Source organism: Kryptolebias marmoratus, linkage group LG15 (genome assembly GCF_001649575.2).
Source record: "Kryptolebias marmoratus isolate JLee-2015 linkage group LG15, ASM164957v2, whole genome shotgun sequence".
NCBI lineage: Eukaryota > Metazoa > Chordata > Actinopteri > Cyprinodontiformes > Rivulidae > Kryptolebias > Kryptolebias marmoratus.
Window position 1 is genome coordinate 96,304 of NC_051444.1, and position 19,127 is coordinate 115,430.

General features: G+C 41.3%; 3 protein-coding genes across 6 annotated transcripts in view; 2 read left to right on the forward strand and 1 right to left on the reverse strand.

Moving 5' to 3' along the window:
* minar1 (membrane integral NOTCH2 associated receptor 1) overlaps positions 1-10,174 on the forward strand; it is a 29,320-nt gene extending 19,146 nt beyond the window's left edge. Inside the window, exons 2-5 of one of the 2 annotated variants that reach the window (XM_017440257.3) lie at positions 519-1,454; positions 2,311-3,735; positions 5,073-5,336; positions 6,793-10,174. In XM_017440257.3, the coding sequence (XP_017295746.1) occupies positions 657-1,454; positions 2,311-3,735; positions 5,073-5,336; positions 6,793-6,990 (2,685 nt within the window). In that variant the 5' untranslated portion in view covers positions 519-656 and the 3' untranslated portion in view covers positions 6,991-10,174. Of the gene's footprint in view, positions 1-6; positions 1,455-2,310; positions 3,736-5,072; positions 5,337-6,792 lie in introns of those variants that run through there. The other variant, XM_037980035.1, reaches the window with a different exon arrangement.
* Positions 10,175-12,788: 2,614 nt separating this feature from the next.
* Positions 12,789-15,879, reverse strand: mthfs (5,10-methenyltetrahydrofolate synthetase (5-formyltetrahydrofolate cyclo-ligase)). Its single transcript, XM_017440254.3, has 3 exons — positions 15,735-15,879; positions 13,846-14,110; positions 12,789-13,127 (listed from the first exon to the last, which is right to left on the reverse strand). Exons 1-3 carry the CDS (start codon positions 15,843-15,845, stop codon positions 12,904-12,906), a joined length of 600 nt encoding a protein of 199 aa, XP_017295743.1. The 5' UTR covers positions 15,846-15,879; the 3' UTR covers positions 12,789-12,903.
* A 39-nt stretch (positions 15,880-15,918) lies between these two features.
* The window catches only part of fah (fumarylacetoacetate hydrolase (fumarylacetoacetase)), a 29,104-nt gene continuing 25,895 nt past the window's right edge, over positions 15,919-19,127 (forward strand). The window contains exons 1-4 of one of the 3 annotated variants that reach the window (XM_017440253.3): positions 15,919-16,055; positions 17,117-17,246; positions 17,731-17,841; positions 18,860-18,981. In XM_017440253.3, the coding sequence (XP_017295742.1) occupies positions 17,166-17,246; positions 17,731-17,841; positions 18,860-18,981 (314 nt within the window). In that variant the 5' untranslated portion in view covers positions 15,919-16,055; positions 17,117-17,165. Of the gene's footprint in view, positions 17,247-17,368; positions 17,494-17,730; positions 17,842-18,859; positions 18,982-19,127 lie in introns of all 3 variants that reach the window. The other 2 variants (XM_025002537.2, XR_005234113.1) reach the window with 2 other exon arrangements.

Here is a 19,127-nt window from a genome sequence, read left to right on the forward strand (position 1 = left end):
AGTAATTTGGTTCCTTTAGAGGTTCTGCAGATGTCTGTTTATCCACAGTAATTTGGTTCCTCTAGAGGTTCTGCAGATGTCTGTTTATCTTCAGTAAGATGGTTCCTTTAGAGGTTCTGCAGATGTCTGTTTATCCACAGTAAGATGTTCCTTTAGAGGTTCTGCAAATGTCTGTTTATCCACAGTAAGATGGTTCCTTTAGAGGTTCTGCAGATGTCTGTTTATCTTCAGTAAGATGGTTCCTTTAGAGGTTCTGCAGATGTCTGTTTATCCTCATTAAGATGGTTCCTTTAGAGGTTCTGCAGATGTCTGTTTATCCACAGTAAGATGTTCCTTTAGAGGTTCTGCAGGTGTCTGTAAATCTAGACTAAGATCTGTTTCTTTAGAGGTTCTGCAGCTCTTACTATCTGAATTTACAGGCTAAAATGTGTTCCTTTAGAGGTTCTGCAGAGAACTGAACATGTTGTTTCAAAATAAAAGCCTAGAATGCTGAGTACTGACTGAACATGTTTTTTCAGGTGTTATGCTGAGGTACAGCATGTGTAGACCTGCTGCTGGTGCCTGTGGTCAGGTAGAACCTTCTCTGCCGTCCTGTTGCTGGTACTCCTGCTGAAGTAGGACATTCTTTGTGTACTTGTTTCTGGTCCACATCAGCCATGGAGCCTCTTCTTGAATGTTCCCTGATACTGGGACAGATCCTGGAGGAGCTGGACAACAGGCACAGCACCATGACCTACCAGGATCTATGCATGTTTCTTTGTTCCCGCTTTGACCTGGTCCACCTGGCCAAGGTTCGAAGCCTGCTGTTCTACACTGCCTGTCTGGACCCAGGCTTCCCAGCCAGTCTCTTTAAGGACAAGATGCATCACTCCCCAGAGGACCTGCAGTCCAAGAAGCTCATGATAGCAGCTGACATTGTAACCATGTTTAATCTGATCCAGATGAATGGGGAAAGAGCTAAAGACCAGCTTTCCACTGTGCTCAGAGCCCAGATCTTCAAGCACCAGTCCATGGAGTTGAGCAGATCTGACAATGAGTCCAGTAATCATCAGGACAATGACAGGAGGACCAGTTATAAACACATGGATTATCCTACTGATGGACACCATAATCACCCCCTCCAGCAGCACCTCGATGTTCAGGGTGCCTCTTCCTGTCCAAAATTGTTGGAGAAAAAAAACTGTCAGCTTGTTTCTATGTCAGACCCGAACTTCTTTCTGCGCTTCAACAGAGCACCTGTTGTAGACAAAGCTCATCATCTGCCTCAGGTCCACAGCAGTCTGACTTCAGGACCCACTGAAACCCAGAGCACCTACTATCCCATGGAGTCCACCACCGATCAGGAGTCTCTGCAGCACAGTCCACACCCTGAAGGCTTTTCTGTTCGATCCTGTTCTCAAAAGAGAAACATCTTCAAGGAAGACTTCCACAACTTTGTAGCCTTCTCACCAAAGGTTTGTTATCAGAATGATGTTGAAGGTTGCCAATGCAGATTCTGCCTAAAACTCCAACATTTTTCTCTTCGTTATAAGTTGTTCTGCTACCAAAAGTCAGACTTCACTGTTCCTGATCAAACCATGTTGTGATGCATGTGTTGTGTAGGTTTTTTCACAGTAGCTATTTAAAAACTGTGGTGGAATCATAACAATATTTTCAAAATATTATATTACAAAATTCAAGAAGAATTTCCATAAATCTCTTCATAATGGCTATAACTGGCAATAATTGGATTTTGGCAAAAGAACTTTGTCTAAGCATAAGTTTGTTGTTTGTGTTTTGTCTGCCTGTCTTATTAAGAATGCTGCCAGGGAGTGACTGACACAGTGTGTGGTTACCATGGTGACCCTAATGCATCACCTTTATCACCTTGTTTGAGCGTGGTTGTCTTTCCACAGTTTAAACATCAGCACATTGGATTTTTGTCGGTCCTGAATTATTGTTGGACTTTAGAGAAGAAAGAGTTTCAGGGAGGAGCTGCATAGATCCCCGTCAACATTTTTAAAGATATTTCCTTATTTATTATGAACGTGTGTTTATTTTTAGGTTTTTTTTTATTTATAAATAACATTTTTGTTGTATTTAAAACATTTCCAGAATGTTTAGAGATGAGGTTTATGAGGTTTATTTTGAGAACATTAGTTTTTTACTGTAGTGAATTTCATGAAGTATTCTTTTCCTCAACGTTTTCCAGCGCACTCTGTGTTTTTAACATGGTGTAAATATAGAGCTATTTAAATTTATGATGTTTTTATACTGTATAGTATTGCTTCCAAGGCTAATGGAGTCCTTGTATTCCCTTATCTCCTGTAGGTTACCAACAATAAATATACGCAGCGCAGCAAGGCTGCTGACAGCTTCCACAGAAGGGATGAACATAAGCCTGCTACCTTCTTCAACCACAGCTTTGAGATACCATACAGGAACCCCTACTTTGAACCAGAACTCAAGTCACCTCTTCACCCCAAACTGAGGGTGAAACATGAAAGCCTGGATGACCTACAGGCTTCAACTTACTTTGGTCCAACTACTGTGACTGAGCATGTTAACAGCAGGAAGCACATTAACAGAGCAGGGATGCAGCCAGTGTGGTCCTTCAAGAGTCTGAACATAGAGGAGGGTCCACCAGATTCTGAGAGGTCATATTTAAACAGCAAACCGCTCCAAGAAAACATCAGCATTATCAGTACAAACAATGAACAACATTACACCAGTCTTAAAGAGAAAGTAGTAAATTCTCCTGGCTTTGCAAAAAAAGGTAATGGGATAAAAAACGATGTAGCACTCGTGGTAAGAGAAGCCACAGGTTTGGACAAAAGAGGGGCAGTCAAAAAGTTTAGGGACAAAAATGTGCACAGTGCATCATTTCAAGGAGACATCTCGTCCAGTGTTGGAACTCAAACTGAGCAGGCTGAGAGGAAGAAGGTGAGGGATTATCCTTCCAAGTACAACAACAGAGAAAGACACACCTTGAAGCACTCTGAAGAGGACTCTGAGATCATTAGTGATGACATCAGTGACATTTTTCGTTTTCTGGATGACATGAGTGTTTGTGACTCTATGGGCGTTGTCCAATCATCATGTCACAACAGTAATGGGTCTCTCTCTCAGGTAACTCTGAAGTCCGAAGGCGACAGCTCACCTGAACACAACACAGTCAGACTAGCCAAGTGCAAGCTGGACCACCTCTTCCAGTCTCTGGAAAATCCAGATGATGAGCTGAAACTGAGTGTATGGAAGTTGGTGATGAGAATTGGTGAGATTGAGAAAAAGCTTGAATCTCTGTCTGGAGTTCACAGTGAGATGTCCCAGGTTTTCTCCAAGCTCAACAAACTGGATGAGAAGATCCAGGAGCCCGAGACCAAGAAAGGACAAACAGGAAAGACATCAGCCACACCAGATCAGCCTCACCCTTCCCCTCATCTACATTCTAGTACCACCCTCCCACCGTATGTTTTCCAGTGCCACACTACTGGTCACAATGTCAAAAAGAAATATGGCCATGCAGGGGAATGGGGTCAGTTAGATGAAAGCGACAGTCTCAGGACTAAGGCACTGAAGAGGAGCATGTTTACCAGGAGGTCATCTCGCTCACTCAATGAGGAAAACAGTGCTACTGAGTCAAAGGTTGCCAGCATCACCAACTCTCTGTGCAACTGGGGGACTGAATCCCACTCCTGCCATCCTGGAGACACAATCAAGGACAGCAACAAGGACAAAATCTGGAAAACCAAAGAGGTACAGACACTGGGTTTTTGTTTGTTTGTTTGTTTGTTTGTATGTTTTTGTTTTTCTCAGAAATTTTTAGAATCATTTCCAAACACAGCATTTAGATCGTAAATGGCTTCTGAATAAGTCTCCCATCTGAGATAGGCTATGTAATATCCCAAACCTTAATAAAATAAAGGTATTGTTTTTAAGTCAGTGATTGTTAAAATATAAGTCACAGAAAAGTGCGCTTGTCTATAGTTGGCTAATTCCCCATGCTGCTCGGCTTGTTGGATGGAGAGCCATGGTGGTTATCAGTGTGGGTGGACTTGTTCGAGCTGGATGGGAATGTGTGGCACCTGTTGCTCGGAACAGTTATTTGTATTTGTGTGTCACACTAGAAAGAATAAGGACAGGCCCTGTCTAAGCACAGACAGTCACATTAGGCCATAGACACTAATAAAATGACACATGGCATACCCTGCCGCGTACTGTTGCCCCTTTGGGTATAGTGGGGGGTGGCAACAGCCTGGGCAGCCATGAAGGGGGTGTCCTTCAGGGACATTTGTGCAGCAGCATCCTGGGAAACCCCCTGCACATTTTCAGTGTAGCCCAGAGGTCTACATTGGCATCAGCTGTCCTACTGCTGGCTTTTGTAACTGACCGGTATAGTGGGTGTTAGTTCCTGGTAAAACTGCTCATATAAGTCATCCAACTTGTTTATACCCAATGGCAGTCAGGAAGGAATGAAAGAGAACAGAAGTTACTTTGGTTTTGTGAATGCCTGGATGATGGACAGCTATACCAATCACTCGGAACGGCTCCACAGCAAAAAGAAAGAAATGAAAGAATGGAAGTAACCTACTGTATGTACTTATAGGGGAGGAGTGCAGATAGGCTACTCATCATGTTTGCAAGGAGACATACTCACTGTGTTTACTGCCACTGGCAGTCATCCAGGAATTCACAAAACTATAGTTTCATATGTAACTTCCTTTAATCTTTAGAAGGACAGGTTTTTGTTATAGAGTGGAAATGTAAGCATCTTTCTTAAAGTTAAAATGATTGTACATGTAAAACTGACCATAGGAGTCCAGGAACAGGAAGTGGTTTGTCCTAATTTGATTAAAATGTTTAAATATTAGCAGATTGTTACTTTAGTATAAAGTTAAAAATGTAAAACCAAATTCCACCTATAGCTTGGGAAACCTCAGCTCCTTGCTTCTTGGAGTAATGTATGAGAGGAAGTGAACTCTTGAATTCTCCAGAGAGTTTTAGAAAGTGTAGAGAGAATATGAAGATGCCAACATTGCTGAAGGTTAGAAAATTCCTGATGATCTCTTTTTTTAAATGCTCTGTAATTACAGGCAGAGAGAAATGATCAGTATCAGACCTCCCAGACCCAACGGCCAACAAAACCAACAAAGGAGCTTTATCTGACTGAGCAGGTCTTTGTTCCACACACTTTCACTCCATCCACCAAGGCTCATACGAAAGGCAGCCTCCTGTACACGAACATGGAGCTCAGCAACCTGCCAGACGGGAAGCAGAACCAGCCTTCCTGGACTCTCACAGAGTACAGACATAATCCAGGAGAACGGAGAAAACCACTGTCTGTTCTGGACCTGCAGGTACTGAACACTGGAGCAACCTTTTCAGCTAAAACATTTCAGAAGTTTTATTTTCTGGCTTTGGGTGCATATTTATGTCTCCAAAAAGCTTCTAATGTATAAAAAGATGAAAGAATAATAAATACTATGATTACAACAGGCTTTTCCTGCTTCGGCCCTATTAACACCATCATTACAGAATTGAACATGCTGTTGTAAAATCTCTCAAAATTGCAAAATCTTTTCAAGTGTTTCTGAGTTATAGAGTTCCAAAGAGGGGTATGTTTAACAACTCACTTCAATTAAGTCGTATTGTTGTCTATGGAGGCATTTTTCACAGATTTTGTGAATTTTGTCTTTGCCGCCTGATATTCTGCTACCCGAAGTCAGAGTTGACTGTTCCTGATCGAGATGTCTGTTTTGATGTCATTTTGTTTGGGTTTTTTACACCTGTGACAGGAAGAGAAAGATAACCATTTTGACAGAAACAGAAGATTAATGGGCAAATATAATAAAATTTCTTCAGTGGTTACAGATTGGCTCCATTAACCTGACTAGTTTACAGAGAACAGGCATTCAAAGGTTTAATTATAAAATGTTATTGTTCAAAAAGAAAATAATTTACAAAACACCCTAATGTGCTGCTGAAGGTGCTACTGTTAGCTGAAATGCACAGAGAACCTGTTTTTATAAATGGTTGGCTAATACCTGCTGCCCAATCAGCTGATCGCTCTGAAGCTGGAAGGAAAACAGGAAGTCACGCTGAGGCTGAACTCAGACATAATCAAATAAAAAGAAGCATCAGAGGTGGATAAAGAGACTGAAAGCTCCACATCACGTGTTCAAAATAGACGTGGCCTTTTTCAAATGGCTAGTTTAATTATCAGGGTTCGTACAGGTGCTTGAAATCCTTTAACAGGATGTTTTCAAGGTTTGGAAAGTGCTTGATTTCTGTATAAAGTCCCTAAAAGAGCTTGGTATTTTTAACCACACAGTTTTGTAATAAAGAGCACTCTAAAAGTTAAATTAAGAATCTTAATTTTATATTTTTATGTTAAAGGCACAGAAATAGGGAGCGGCCATTTTGAGTCTTAAAGCCTCACTGCCGCCCAGAGGAAACTGGTTCGACCAGCAAGGTGTAGAGGGTGTTTGTGAGAGACATCATATTTTATCACTTTGTCCCTGAAATTTAGTTTTACTTTGTAGAATACTGTCACAAGACATCATCAGTAACAGAAATTAATAATTTTAGTGAATTGAAACTCTTCCTGAGTTTAAACATATTGTTTTATCTCCAAAGTGTGGGGCTGGAAAAGTTTGAAAATTGACCCTGAAAATGCTTGAAAAGTGCTTGAATTTTGCACTGGGAAAAGTGAATTATGTGACAGACCATTTTTAAAAACCTAGCATTGCATGTTTTCTCACATGAACTGAAACCGGTGGTTCCTTTATTTGTGCCGTCTGTTTGTTGGATCAGATCCAGGACTGCCTGAACCCCAACAGCCTGGAGTACTGGATGGAGGACGTCTACACGCCAGGCTACGACACGCTGCTCAAGAGAAAGGATGCGGAGTTCAGGAGGGCTAAAGTCTGTAAAATTGGAGCTCTGATTGTAGCTGCAACCTGTACTGTGATTCTGGTGATTGTCGTTCCAATCTGCACCATGAACTCATGAAGGGACTCGGCTCTGCACACGTCTCCTCCTGCTGCTTCCTGTGGCTCGGTCAGGTTTGGTCCTCATACAGCACAATAGCAGGCTGGGTCTGTTAGAACTTCTGCTTTGGGTTATTAGGGCATTTATTACTTCTTTTGATCTATCTTGCCAGTGTAATATTTGATTAGGCTAGAAACTGTATGAAGTCACCAAGAGTGTAATATATGTTTATAAACAGTATATCTATTCATGGAGAAACATTTTAAGGCAGTTCTTATAAAGTTGTTGAAACAGTTGTTATGTCATAATTAAATCATAACCAAATAAGATTTATTTCATCCAATATATATTATGTCTTTTTTATTTACTCTATAATGACTTTTTTAGAATAATTTGAATAGAGTAAATTTAATGAATTATCTGGTTAATCTGCTCATTTTTTCAGTAGCAGGAAGTCCTTTCTGTCGTAGTGGTTAAAGACTTTAGTTGACAAAGAGCTATAGATGTACTGCTGACACATTTTGACTGTTTATTCTAACTGAATGTATTACTAATGTAAGCCTGCTCATGACTTGAGAATTATCATGAATGTTGCTGTTTACGCTTCCTTTTTGTGAAAGAAACGAAGCTGCTCTTCCAGTATTTTAGTTATTTTAGTTTTATTGTTTGCTAACGAAACACTTGAAGTTCTGTATTGTTGGTGAGGCTCAGTGAACTGGATTTAGTGGGCCCACTGATTGCTCAAACAGAACCGCCTTGAAGTGGACTTCAGTTAAACTTTATTTGTAAAGCACTCTCCACAACACATGCAACTCAAATTGTTTTACAATAGAAATAATAAAAGTCATCAACTGAACTTATTCAAACAAAAATATTCATATACAAATATAATATATTTATATAAAAATATACACACACATATACCTGTTAGTCCCCTGATCCATACTCCAGCTACTACCCTGAACCTTTGGTCCTGATCATTGTGGAACAGATTTTCTTTGAGGATATTTCTGTATTTTGTTCCAGTCAGAACCCTGAACCCTCACCAGACTCCCAGATGCTGCAACCGCCATGTTTTGCTGCTGGGCTGGTGTTCAGGTCTTCTAAAGCAAGGTGTGCGCCTTTATTCAGGTCTAATCAGTTTTATTTGCCACGTGCAGACTCCAGTCAAGGTGCAGACATGTCTCAGCAGAGATCAGGAGAAACTAAAGGAACCTGAGCTAAATGTCTAAGTGTTGCAAACTAAAATCGCCTTATGTTGAAAAAAGAAGCAGAGTTAGACGTTTAGGCCAAATCTTGAAAAACAACATTACTTGTGATATCATGTAGTTTATGCGTTGTCTTCATGAGTATATGTTGGGGATGGCTGTCAGTCATTTTTGAGTTAGCTGTGGCAGCCATCTTGATTTGGGTGGATTCCAAAAGGTAATTAGTTGTAGATGTATGTCCAATGATTACTTTCTGAGAGTTCATAAGATATTTTGCTAACAGACAGACAAATGCACACACACACTTGCAGGCAAAAATGTAATCGCCCACCTTTTTCTTTTCAGTGACAGCTGGTTAAAACTAAGGAATGAATGAAAGGATCTGACAGTAGAGCAGGTTTTTCTGAGCTTTTTTAGACTCATGATGCCGGTCCTTCCAAACCACAGCTTCCTGGTTCTGGTTCTGCTGGTTCTGGTTCTGCTGGAGGTTTCTTCCTGTTAAAAAGAACTCGTTTCTTTCCACTACTCCCATCATGTTGCTCAGGACAAAGGACTCAAAGATTTCATGCTTGTTTCATTTTTACTGACTGGCTTTTTATATTTTACTGAATCTGGTTCTGTTGTATTAGAACTGGGTTTTAATGGATCTGAATGTTAATCTGACTTAAAATTTTAGTTGGAATGAAATGAACTGCACAGATTTGGATTTGAACTGAACCCTTTTGTTGTTAAATCTATAAATATTGAAGATAAAGAAGTAAAGTAAATAAAGAAGATATAAATATATTGAAGACATAAATATACTTAAATAAACTGAATGAAATAAATAGCTGTTGTCTATAAAATGTGTTAAACTTTGGTGTTGCCTGCTGTAATGCATTAAAGTAGGTCAATTACAATCCCAATTCCAGTGAAGTTGGGACGTTGTGTAAAACAAAACAGAAAAGATGATTTGCAAATTCTTTTCAACCTATATTCCATTGAATACATTACAAAGACAAGCATTTAATGTTCAAATGGATAAACTTTATTGTTTTTTTGTAAATATTCACTCATTTTGAACTTGATGCCTGCCTCACAGCCCTAAAAAGCTGGGACAGGTTCATGTCTCCCTCTGTCTTCCATCACCTTTCCTTTGGGAACTGAGGTCAGTAATTGTTGAAGCTTTCTTTACTACGAAGCCACGCTGCTGTAACACGAGCAGAATGTCGCTTGGCATTGTCTTGCTGAAAAAAGCAGAAATGTCCCTGAAAAAGACGTGGCTTGGATGGCAGCAAATGTTAATTCAAACCCTGCATGTACCTTTCAGTATTAATGGGGCCTTCAGTTACCCATGCCATACTAATACACCAAAAACAATGATTGATTTCCAAAAACAATTTGAAATGTGGACTCGTCAGGACAATTTCCAGAGAAGCCGGCGGAGTTTCTGGGTGTTTTTGATGTATGGCTTTGTCTTTGCATGGTGGAGTTTTAACTTGCACTTGTAGTTACCGATGGTTTTCTGAAGTGTTCCTGAGCCCATGTGGTGATCTCTGCGACAGAATGATGTTGGTTTTTAATGCAGTGCTGCCTGAGGGGTCAAAGGTCACCGGTATTCAATGTTGGTTTTCAGCCTTGTTGCTTACTTGCAGAGATTTGTCCAGATTCTCTGAATCTTTCGGTGATATTATGGACTGTAGATGATGATGAAATCCATAAATTCCTTGAAATTGTACGTTGATAAAAGTTGTTCCCAAACTGTTGGACTATTTGCTCACGCAGTTCTTCACAAAGTGGTGAACCTCGCCTCATCCTTGCTTGTGAACAACTGAGCCTTTCAGGGGATGCTCTCTTTATACCCAATCATGACACTCACCTGTTTCCAATTAACCTGTTCACCTGTGGAATGCTCCAAACAGGTGTTTTTTTGAGCATTCCTCGACTTTCCCAGTCTTTTGTTGCCCCATCCCTGCTTTTTTGAAATGTATTACAGGCATCAAATTCAAAATGAGTAAATATTTGCAAAAAAACAAAGTTTATCTGTTTAAACATTAAATATCTTATCTTTGTAGTGTATTTAATTGATAAAGGTTGAAAAGGATTCGCAAAATTACTGTATTCTGTTTTTATTTGTTTTACACAACGTCACAACTTCATTGGAATTGGGGTTGTAGATTATAAACAGCTGTTAGCGTGTTTGTCCTGCCATCCAGCCACCCACTTCCTGCTGTTGGGTTTTGGTGGTAACAGGTGTAGGAGTGAAGGCCAGACCTTCTCTCCAGCTCCTCCTGGAGGATCTAAAGGTGCTCCCAGATTAGAGGATGAATAACCCTTCCAGAAAGTTCTAGGTCTGCTCCAGAGTCTCCTCCCAGTAGAAACTGCCCAGAAAAGCTCCAGAGGAAGGCATCCAGGAGTGATCCTAATCAGAGGCCAGAACCACCTCAACTGAGAAGCAGCAGCTCTACTTTGAGCTCCCTCTTGATGACTTCTCATCTTATCTCTAAGGCTGAGCCTGGCCACCCTACTGCATCAATCCAGGATCTCATTTTTTTAGATGGACCAGTAAACCTAGAGTTTTGCCTTTTGGCTTAACTCTTTCTTCACAACAGACCCAAGCAACGCCTTCATTACTGCTGACAAGGACACGACCCGTTGGTCCATCATTACAAGCAAATTAGACTCCCAGATATTTAAACTCCTCCGCTTAAGGCAGAGTCTCATCTCAAATCAAGAGGGAGCATTCCACCTTTTTCCAGTGGAGAACCATTGCCTTGGACTTAGAGTGGCTGACACTCATTAAAACGCCTTCATTGTTAACTTTGAGCCACCCCAATACATGCAGGTTGTAATCTGAAGATGCCATCAGAAATACATCATCTGCAAAAAGTAGAGACTAGGCCCTGATGTTCCCAAACCAGACACCCTTCTCTCCATGACTGCACCTTCAGATCCCGTCCATGAACACCACAAACAGGATCGGAAACAAGGGACAGCCATGGAGGAGTCCAATCCGCACCGGGAACAAGCTCAGCACCCTCTAGAGAATGCCTCAGGGAACACGGTCACAAGCCTTCTTCAAATCCTCAATGCACATGTGGATTGGAGAAACTCCCAAGACTGCCTTACCAACTCCCCAATGGTAAAGATCTGTTCCATTGTTACTGGAACAGGACAAGAGCTGCTCTGCTCCTCCTGAATGAGGTTTGACAGTCAGTCAAAGTCTCTCTTCCAACACCCTGCAGCAAACTTGCCTAGGGAGGCAGAGAAGTGTGATCCTTCAATAACTGGAACACATTTTCTGGTCCCCCTTTTTAAAAATAAAGACGACCGCCACAGTCTGTCACTCTACTGGCGTTCCATAGTCCGAGCTGTGTATGAGGTTGGTTGATACTAGCTAAATAGAGTTGAGTTGCCAAGGCTCAGGTACCAGGCCGCTCAACAGCAAGCATAGACATGCTAACAGCCTCTAATGAGTTCCATACAGCAGGCAGATTAGATTAGATTTAAACGCACACACATGGACACAGAGACAAACAAAACAACCATTTACCCTCTCACTCTCACCGAAGGACAGTTTAGTTACCAATTAACCTAACAGGAGGAAACTCGAGTATCCAGAGAAAACCCACACATATAAGAGAGCATTTAAACTCCACAGCTGCGTTTGAACCTGTGACCTGCTTGCTGTGAGGCGACAGCTATACCCACTACACCTATAGGAAATCAAAAACACTTTGTCATATAATCTAAGACAGAATAAGCTAATATTCAGAGTGAGCTGTAGATTTTATTCTGTGGCTGTTTGTTCTGATGTTTACCACAATATCCTGCAGACCACATTCACCATGTTCATACAGCAACCAATTTATCCCTCCTAGTGTCGCCCCCCTTCCACCGTCAGTGCCTGTGACCTTTCCAAATAATTGAGCCTGTGTCACAGAGATCACTTTCCCTTGTAATTAATGATCCAGACTCAGCTTGGAACTTCACTTGGTTTTTGAGTTGAAGAAGCTTCTCAGATGGGGAGAAAAATATCCAACTATTAAACAGAAGTCAAGTTTAGTTTTGTAAGTTTGGTTTTGGTTCTGAAGACAGTGTGACAAATGAGCCATAGATGTGGTTTGTTTTTTTTAACTACCAATTTTGTTTGGGAGTAAGTTGAATTTTGAGGGGAATTACTATATTCTTTATTCTGAGAATCATGCAGATTAGGTCAAAATGAGTTTTTATTAGGACAAACCCAAAAGATATGATAGATCAAACAATAAAAAGATGAAGCAATGAAAGATGTCCCTTAATAAAACCCTTTCACTTATTTAACAGTTTATTATATAAATATTTGATCAATGTCTAATTATTGTGCACAGACTGACTAAAGGTATTTTTAATTTATATTGACCAATGACTAGTTTCATCTCAGGCATCATTAAATCTATTGGTTTGATTAATAGAAATAAAATATAATGGTGGAGCTTCTCACAGCTAATTTAAAGACAAACTCATCACTTGCTCTGGAGTTACCATGGTAATGAGACCATGTTGGTAAAACAGATTATTACTTTCAGCTGGTAATCCATCTGGAAGGCCATATGTGTGTATTAGGGGGGGAATAAAGTAAGAACACTAAAATCACCAACAGCAGAGTTTTATTCCACCTACAGGATGTCAGACAGACAACATGGACTACACAAAGGCTAGCTGGCTCTAATCCTGGTCTTGGGTCTGTGCTGTACCCCTGGACTGGCTACTGGGCCTCATACAGGACTTCATCTAGGAGGACATCATGGTCATCAACAGGGATTTCTGTGCAGAGCTGCTCTCTGAAGGCCAGGCCGATGGTGTAAGGCTTTCCTTTAGGGTGTCTGCTGCAGCGCTCCAAGTATGTGTCGTAGAAACCCTTCCCTCGTCCAAGACGTCTTCCAAACAGGTCAAAACCCAAACCCGGCATTAACATCAGATCCAGACCTCCTAGACAGGAAGAAAAACACAGAATCAGACTATCTGTTATGTAATAAACATATTTTGATGTGGATTGATATTAGCCATTATAAACCAGACTGTCCAACAAGAGACTCTACAAACATTAAACATCCATCCATCCTTTTTCTTTACCCGGTTCTCCTCTCCTGTGAGCTGGTGTCCATCTCCAGCCGTCCCTGTGAGAGGCGGGGGACACCTGGACAGGTCTCTAGTCCATCACAGGGACACGGACACAAATGAGAAACATTCACACCTAGGGACAATTCAGTCACCAAATAACCTAACATGCCTGTTTTTGGTGTTTGGGAGGAAACTGGAGTAAACCCAGGCGTGCACGGGGGAAACATGTAAACTCCACCCAAAAAGGTCAGGAGGAGAACCTGTGACTTTCTAGCTGGGTAGCAACAGCGCTAACCACTGCACCGCTGTTCCACCCAGATGAAACCCACCACAGGGATTTGTCCACGGGACAAATGTCTCGTAAATCCATCCCTTCTGTGTCTTCACTCTGATGACTGTAAAAACTCAAATCAACTTCATTTAAAAGCTACAACAGACAATAAAAAGTCGGTCCTACTGAATTTGGTCTAAACTGAATAGATGCAACGAAAAGTTTTGTTTCCTAAAAGGTCTGGAACCACAGAGATTGCCCCCTGCTGGACTCATTCTGCACACCACCCCCCTCCTCCCCCCGGAGGGTGCAGACCTGCAGACAGAGCTTCCTCTCTGCTCTCATCCTTTCCTGCAGGCTGACGGATGTTCCAGGACGTCAGAGGCAGTGTCTCCATGTCCTGCAGACTGTCCATCTTCAACATGTCCATGTGGGAGCTGCTGCTCTCATATCTGGGAATAAAACAGCTTTTCCCACATCTGAACATGTCTTTAATAATTTCCTGAGTGCACACCTCATCTTCCATACTGAGAAACACGGCAATCCGCTGAGATGACACATACTTCGGGTGTTTGAACAGCTATGAGAAAAAAAACAACACAAAAAACAAAAGCAATCAGCACATAACCAAAAGTATTCATTTTAACCCACTGAGTCTCTGATTCTTTTCTGGGAGCTGAAAATAGTATTTAGTTCAAGGAATGAAAACATTATTCACTAAAAAAAAAAACTTTAGGTTGATTGTGATGACCCTCAACAGCTTCAGTAAATTAGGAATATGAACTTTGACTGATTGCTTTTGTACAATGTATTTGACCAGAGACCTGAGACGACTTTTTTTGTGAATGGTGCTAAATAAATAAACCAAACTGAATGCTGGTGTCGATTCTCAGTCATCCAGGACATGGTAAATCCTAAAGGTTTTAAAATCAAACTAACTGCACTTCAAGTCTGTAGTTTCTTTCTCATCATAGTAACAGGAAACATCTGCATCTACAAAGCAGAAGTTCAATTGATTTTAAACCTTTAGGACAAGAGTATGAACTAAATAACACACATACATTTAGCCACAACCACACAGACAACTCAGTTCTGCAGGTTCTTGATGGTTCTGCTCCGTTTGTCTTTGGTCCGACTCAGATAACACCTCATCTGCAGCAACACGTGGGCCATTTGTCATTTATACCAGTTTGAACTCAATTTTTTTTTGTTCAAATCAAAACATCATAACTGTTGGCCCATTTCCCAAAGTATCTGTGGGCTAATTTACTAGAACGTGTCTTTATTTTTGTTTGTCATTGGAATGTTTTTATGCACTTAAATACATAAACAGGATGAAATGAACCAGTGCTTTAACAAATGATTTAATCCAAGAAACTACATTAAAATTATCTTAAATCTTTCATCAGACTGCAGTGAAACGTCTTGATAATGGCATTTTATTACCTTAGAAGATTTAAACAGTTTCCTGTATGTGACTGGAGTTTTGGTGGAATTTCATCAAGTAATTGCAGGTCTAGTACTCTTTGAAGGAATGCCTATCGCCCGCCGCCTTTCACGTCACAGTTTTAGACTGAGATCATCTTTTTGGTCAAAGTTTGAAAATAACTTGATGCAAGATGTCATCCTGGGGATGACTCTCAGCTACTACCACATGTATCTGTAAGTTTACAGAGTCAGAGCATTTTGTGTTTCCTGGGGCGGACATCGTTAATCAGCTGGACTAGTTGGTTAATTAGTTAGTTGTAGATGTTCATCTAATAATTACTGTCTAAGGGTTTCATTTTAATCTGTCCACTTCTTCATGAGATATTTTGCTAACAGACAGACACGAGCTAAAGTTTTATCACTCTTTCACGTTCGGTAGCGGGTATTAATTAATTTGAATCTGTAAAAGTAAATTGTTCATGCAGATTTGAACGGCACACTTAACTTTCAGTCTTCGGTTTATTTCTACAGTCACAGCATTCAGGCTGAATTCCAGAGTTTACGAGATGTCTTTGAACGCAGCATGAAGCCCTGACCGTAAAACTCGGACTAGAAGCGCAACAGTTTTGTTTCGTCATAGTTCTTCTTCCAGCAGCGGCACCGACTCGAGCTCAGAACTGGACTTATTCACAGTGTTTGGACCCAGAATCACACGGAGGAACCTCTCAGTCTGAATCCGTGGGTGGAGTTAGCAGAAGGTTGTTTCCGGTCCTCACCTTGTGTGAAACCAACAGAGACTGTCTCCGTTTCTCCTCCGGATCCAGAGCTGCTACCTTCAGTTTGATTTCACTCCTCAGAGCTTTTTTAGCGGCTCTCAGTGCGGCCATGTCCCTGCCCGGTCCGGTCCGGTACACAGGGGGTTCTGTCCCGCTGCTGGCCGGTCCGGTCCACAGGGGGTTCTGCTGGTTCTGGTCCACAGTCAGCGGGTTCCGTTAGGAGGTGTTTTCGCTCCTGAAACTTTCCAAACGTTAACCAGCGCGTGTCAACCCCACATGCTCCGCTCCATTTATACACCGGCTGACGAGGCGGTGCTCCGGGTAGGCAGAGTTTAGAATCACGTGACTGCTAGACTATCAGAAAAGGGTTGTTTGATGCCAGGGTTCAAATCAATGAATTACAGACTCCCTGTTCATCTGCAGCTAATTTCTGATCGTTGTTAAACATTTATGTTATCAGCTGTAAATTACTTTATAAACTTAAATTTCTCTTAATGGTTGACACAAATTTTTCTCATGAAGAGATAAAACTTCAACAAAACCATTCCTGAGAAAGGGCCACAAAGATCATTAGGCTGCCTCTGACAATCACACATGGAGCCAGCATGTCATCATCACTTCACCAGACCACACCATGTCAGATCACTGAGCCACAAAGCTGGTTTACCTTTTACGTTACGACCTCACCTGGCAGCACAAAGGTGCAGCGGCAACCCCCCATGTCACCTTGGTCCATTTAAAAATCGTACCAAGGCAGCCAAAAGGTGTCTTAGTCTCACTTTAAAGTGTTTTGTGAAGGCTTGTCATCATTTGTAGCCAGGTCATCGCCCGGCTGACAGAAAAGGAGCGGACCCGTTGAGTGGCTGAACCAGCTGTTAGTCGACAGATTGGACATATTGGGAAACACTGACCATAAAACCATTCAGTAGAACAAAGGGGTTGCAGTTTGAACAGGAATAAAACCAGTTTAATGTTTGTGTTTCACAAACAATGTGTTGTTGTTGTTTTCTTACAGGCTTATTATTTACAAGCAGGAAGAGTGAGATGGAAGAGGGAACATTTGAAAAAAGATTTACAGACTGGAGGCTGCAGATGATCTGTCTACAAATGTTAAGATTAGAGCTCAGATCTGATTCTGAGACCCTGAACATGAAAGAATCTCTGACAGGAGAGGGTTCCTCAGGAGGAGAACCGTCCCATCTGCCCCTCCACTGGAGGAGAACCGTCCTGTGTAGAGATTTGCTGAGTCATGTTAAGGAATGGTGTTCATTAATGTGCAGAGGTCTGCAGCAGGGTGTCTCCTGTAGGCTATGTGTGATTGGCTGAGCTGTGGGAGGCGTGTCTGTCCACTTCAACATCTGGAGAAGTTTAACTCTGCTCAGTTTTCAGAGACTCTGTGAAGCTGAGAGGAACAGCAGAACCCATTACAAGATGTCCTTCATAAGAGTTGAGCCGACGTCTGACTTCTCCTACCAGAACCTTCCTTATGGAGTCTTCTCCACAGCCAATAACGTAAGTTCAGGTTGCTTTGTTCTGGTCTTCACCTATGGCTCCAGGAGGAAGAAAACAACATCTGAGAGAATAGAAATATGAAGCTTGCAGTCTTAATTTATTTTTTTTTCTCTTTGAAGCAGATGTGAGGAAAAAAACCCTTAAAGCACCAAAATTGTTCCAGAGATTTCAGAAGAAAGCTATCAGGGATGTTAAACACCAGACTATGTGTGGTTAACTCTGTCACCTCACAGAGAAAAGGGCAAAGGTTGGATCAGTAGCTGGGTTCTTTCTGTTTAGACTCTACATGATCTCCTTGTGGTAGAAAAATAGACCTTTCAAAATAAAATTTAAATATTGTTACTTGGAACTGTTACAAAATAATTCCTATTAATGTAAGGATCACTGGAGGAAATGAATTAAAACCAATGAATGAATCCTTCAGAGTAAGAAACAGGTGTGAATGATATAACTTTGATTTATTTTACTGTTTGTCTGTTTCTAGCCCAAACACCATATTGGTGTTGCTATTGGAGACCAGATCCTGGACCTCAGTGTGATCAAGTCTTTGTTTGTAGGACCTGTGATGTCCAGACACCAGGAAGTCTTTGATCAGGTGAATTTATTCATTTCTAAATGTTAAATCTAAAAATCTATGAAACAAATTTCTAAGCCCGGTCACCCTACAGAGGAACCTTATTTCAGCTTCTTGGATCCAGGATCTGTTTCTTTCAGTCCTGAGTCAAACCTCATGACTATAGGTGAGGGTTGGAACGTAGACGGAGCAGTAAATCCAGAGCTTTGCTTTTCATCTCAGCTCCTTCTTCACCACAACAGACCGGAGCAACGTCCTCATTACTGCAGACAAGGCTCTGATCCGTCAGCCCATCTAACACTGCATCTTACCATCACTCAGGAACAAGACTCCTAGATACAGAACTCACCCTGTTTGAGTCAAAGACCTGCAACCCGGCAGAAGAACCCTTTGCTTTAGACTGAGAGGAGCTGATTATCCTTTCAGCTGCTTAACTCTCGGCTCTGAACCACTCCAGTTCACACTTAACAGACGCCAACACAACCCCAGCAAAAAAGTAGCTGTATGATCAGATTTTTGTTGTCTTTTTAAAGTAGAAAATTTCATAAGAAGAAATGAATGCTAATGATGTGTCTTTTAAAGTTTGGTCTATATTTCTTTGTTCAATAAAGTATGTTTGTTTTCAGCTCTATACAATACATAAATGGGAAAAGGTATTGAGATTTCTATATGAATGATTTGACATAGTACATCTAAAACCAAGTTTAATTGAGGTATGTTTACAATAAACATTGATCGAGATTGGCCCTTAGCTAGGTCCACATTTTTTATTTTGGCTGCTTTGTGTGACTGAGTTTAACACACCTATCCTACATGGACCAGATAGAGCTTAGAAGAGACCCCATATTTCCACAAGTCCCCTTACAACACAATTATAATCCTTCTTCCAGATCCACAAAACTCATATAAACCATGTGGTCCAACTCCCATGACCCCCTCAGAAACTTCATGAGGATAAAGTTTAAGTTCATAAATCAATAAAAAAAAAAAAAACTGTTTTCAAAGTTTTCTGTCTGATTTATGACTTTTCACATTGCAGCCAACACTGAATGCCTTCATGAGTCTTGGTTACGAGGCCTGGAGAGAGACTCGAACAACCCTGAAGATGTTGCTGTCAGCCAATGACAGCACACTGAGAGACAACGTCAACCTTCGGAGCAGGTCAGTCCATGGGACAGCACAGTTAACCAACCCCTTCATCAGGACAGCAGAGTTAACCAACCAAGCACTTCATCAGGACAGGGTGGGACAGCACAGTTAACCAACCACTTCATCAGGACAGGGTGGGACAGCAGAGTTAACCAACC

Coding starts and splice junctions, on each gene's coding strand:
- mthfs (XM_017440254.3), bottom strand. CDS start 15,845: ATGGCCGCACTGAGAGCCGCTAAAAAAGCTCTGAGGAGTGAAATCAAA. Junction 14,111..15,734: donor CTCTGTTGGTTTCACACAAG/GTGAGGACCGGA, acceptor TTTTTCTCATAG/CTGTTCAAACACCCGAAGTA. Junction 13,128..13,845: donor AGAGGAAGCTCTGTCTGCAG/GTCTGCACCCTC, acceptor CTTCCTGTCTAG/GAGGTCTGGATCTGATGTTA.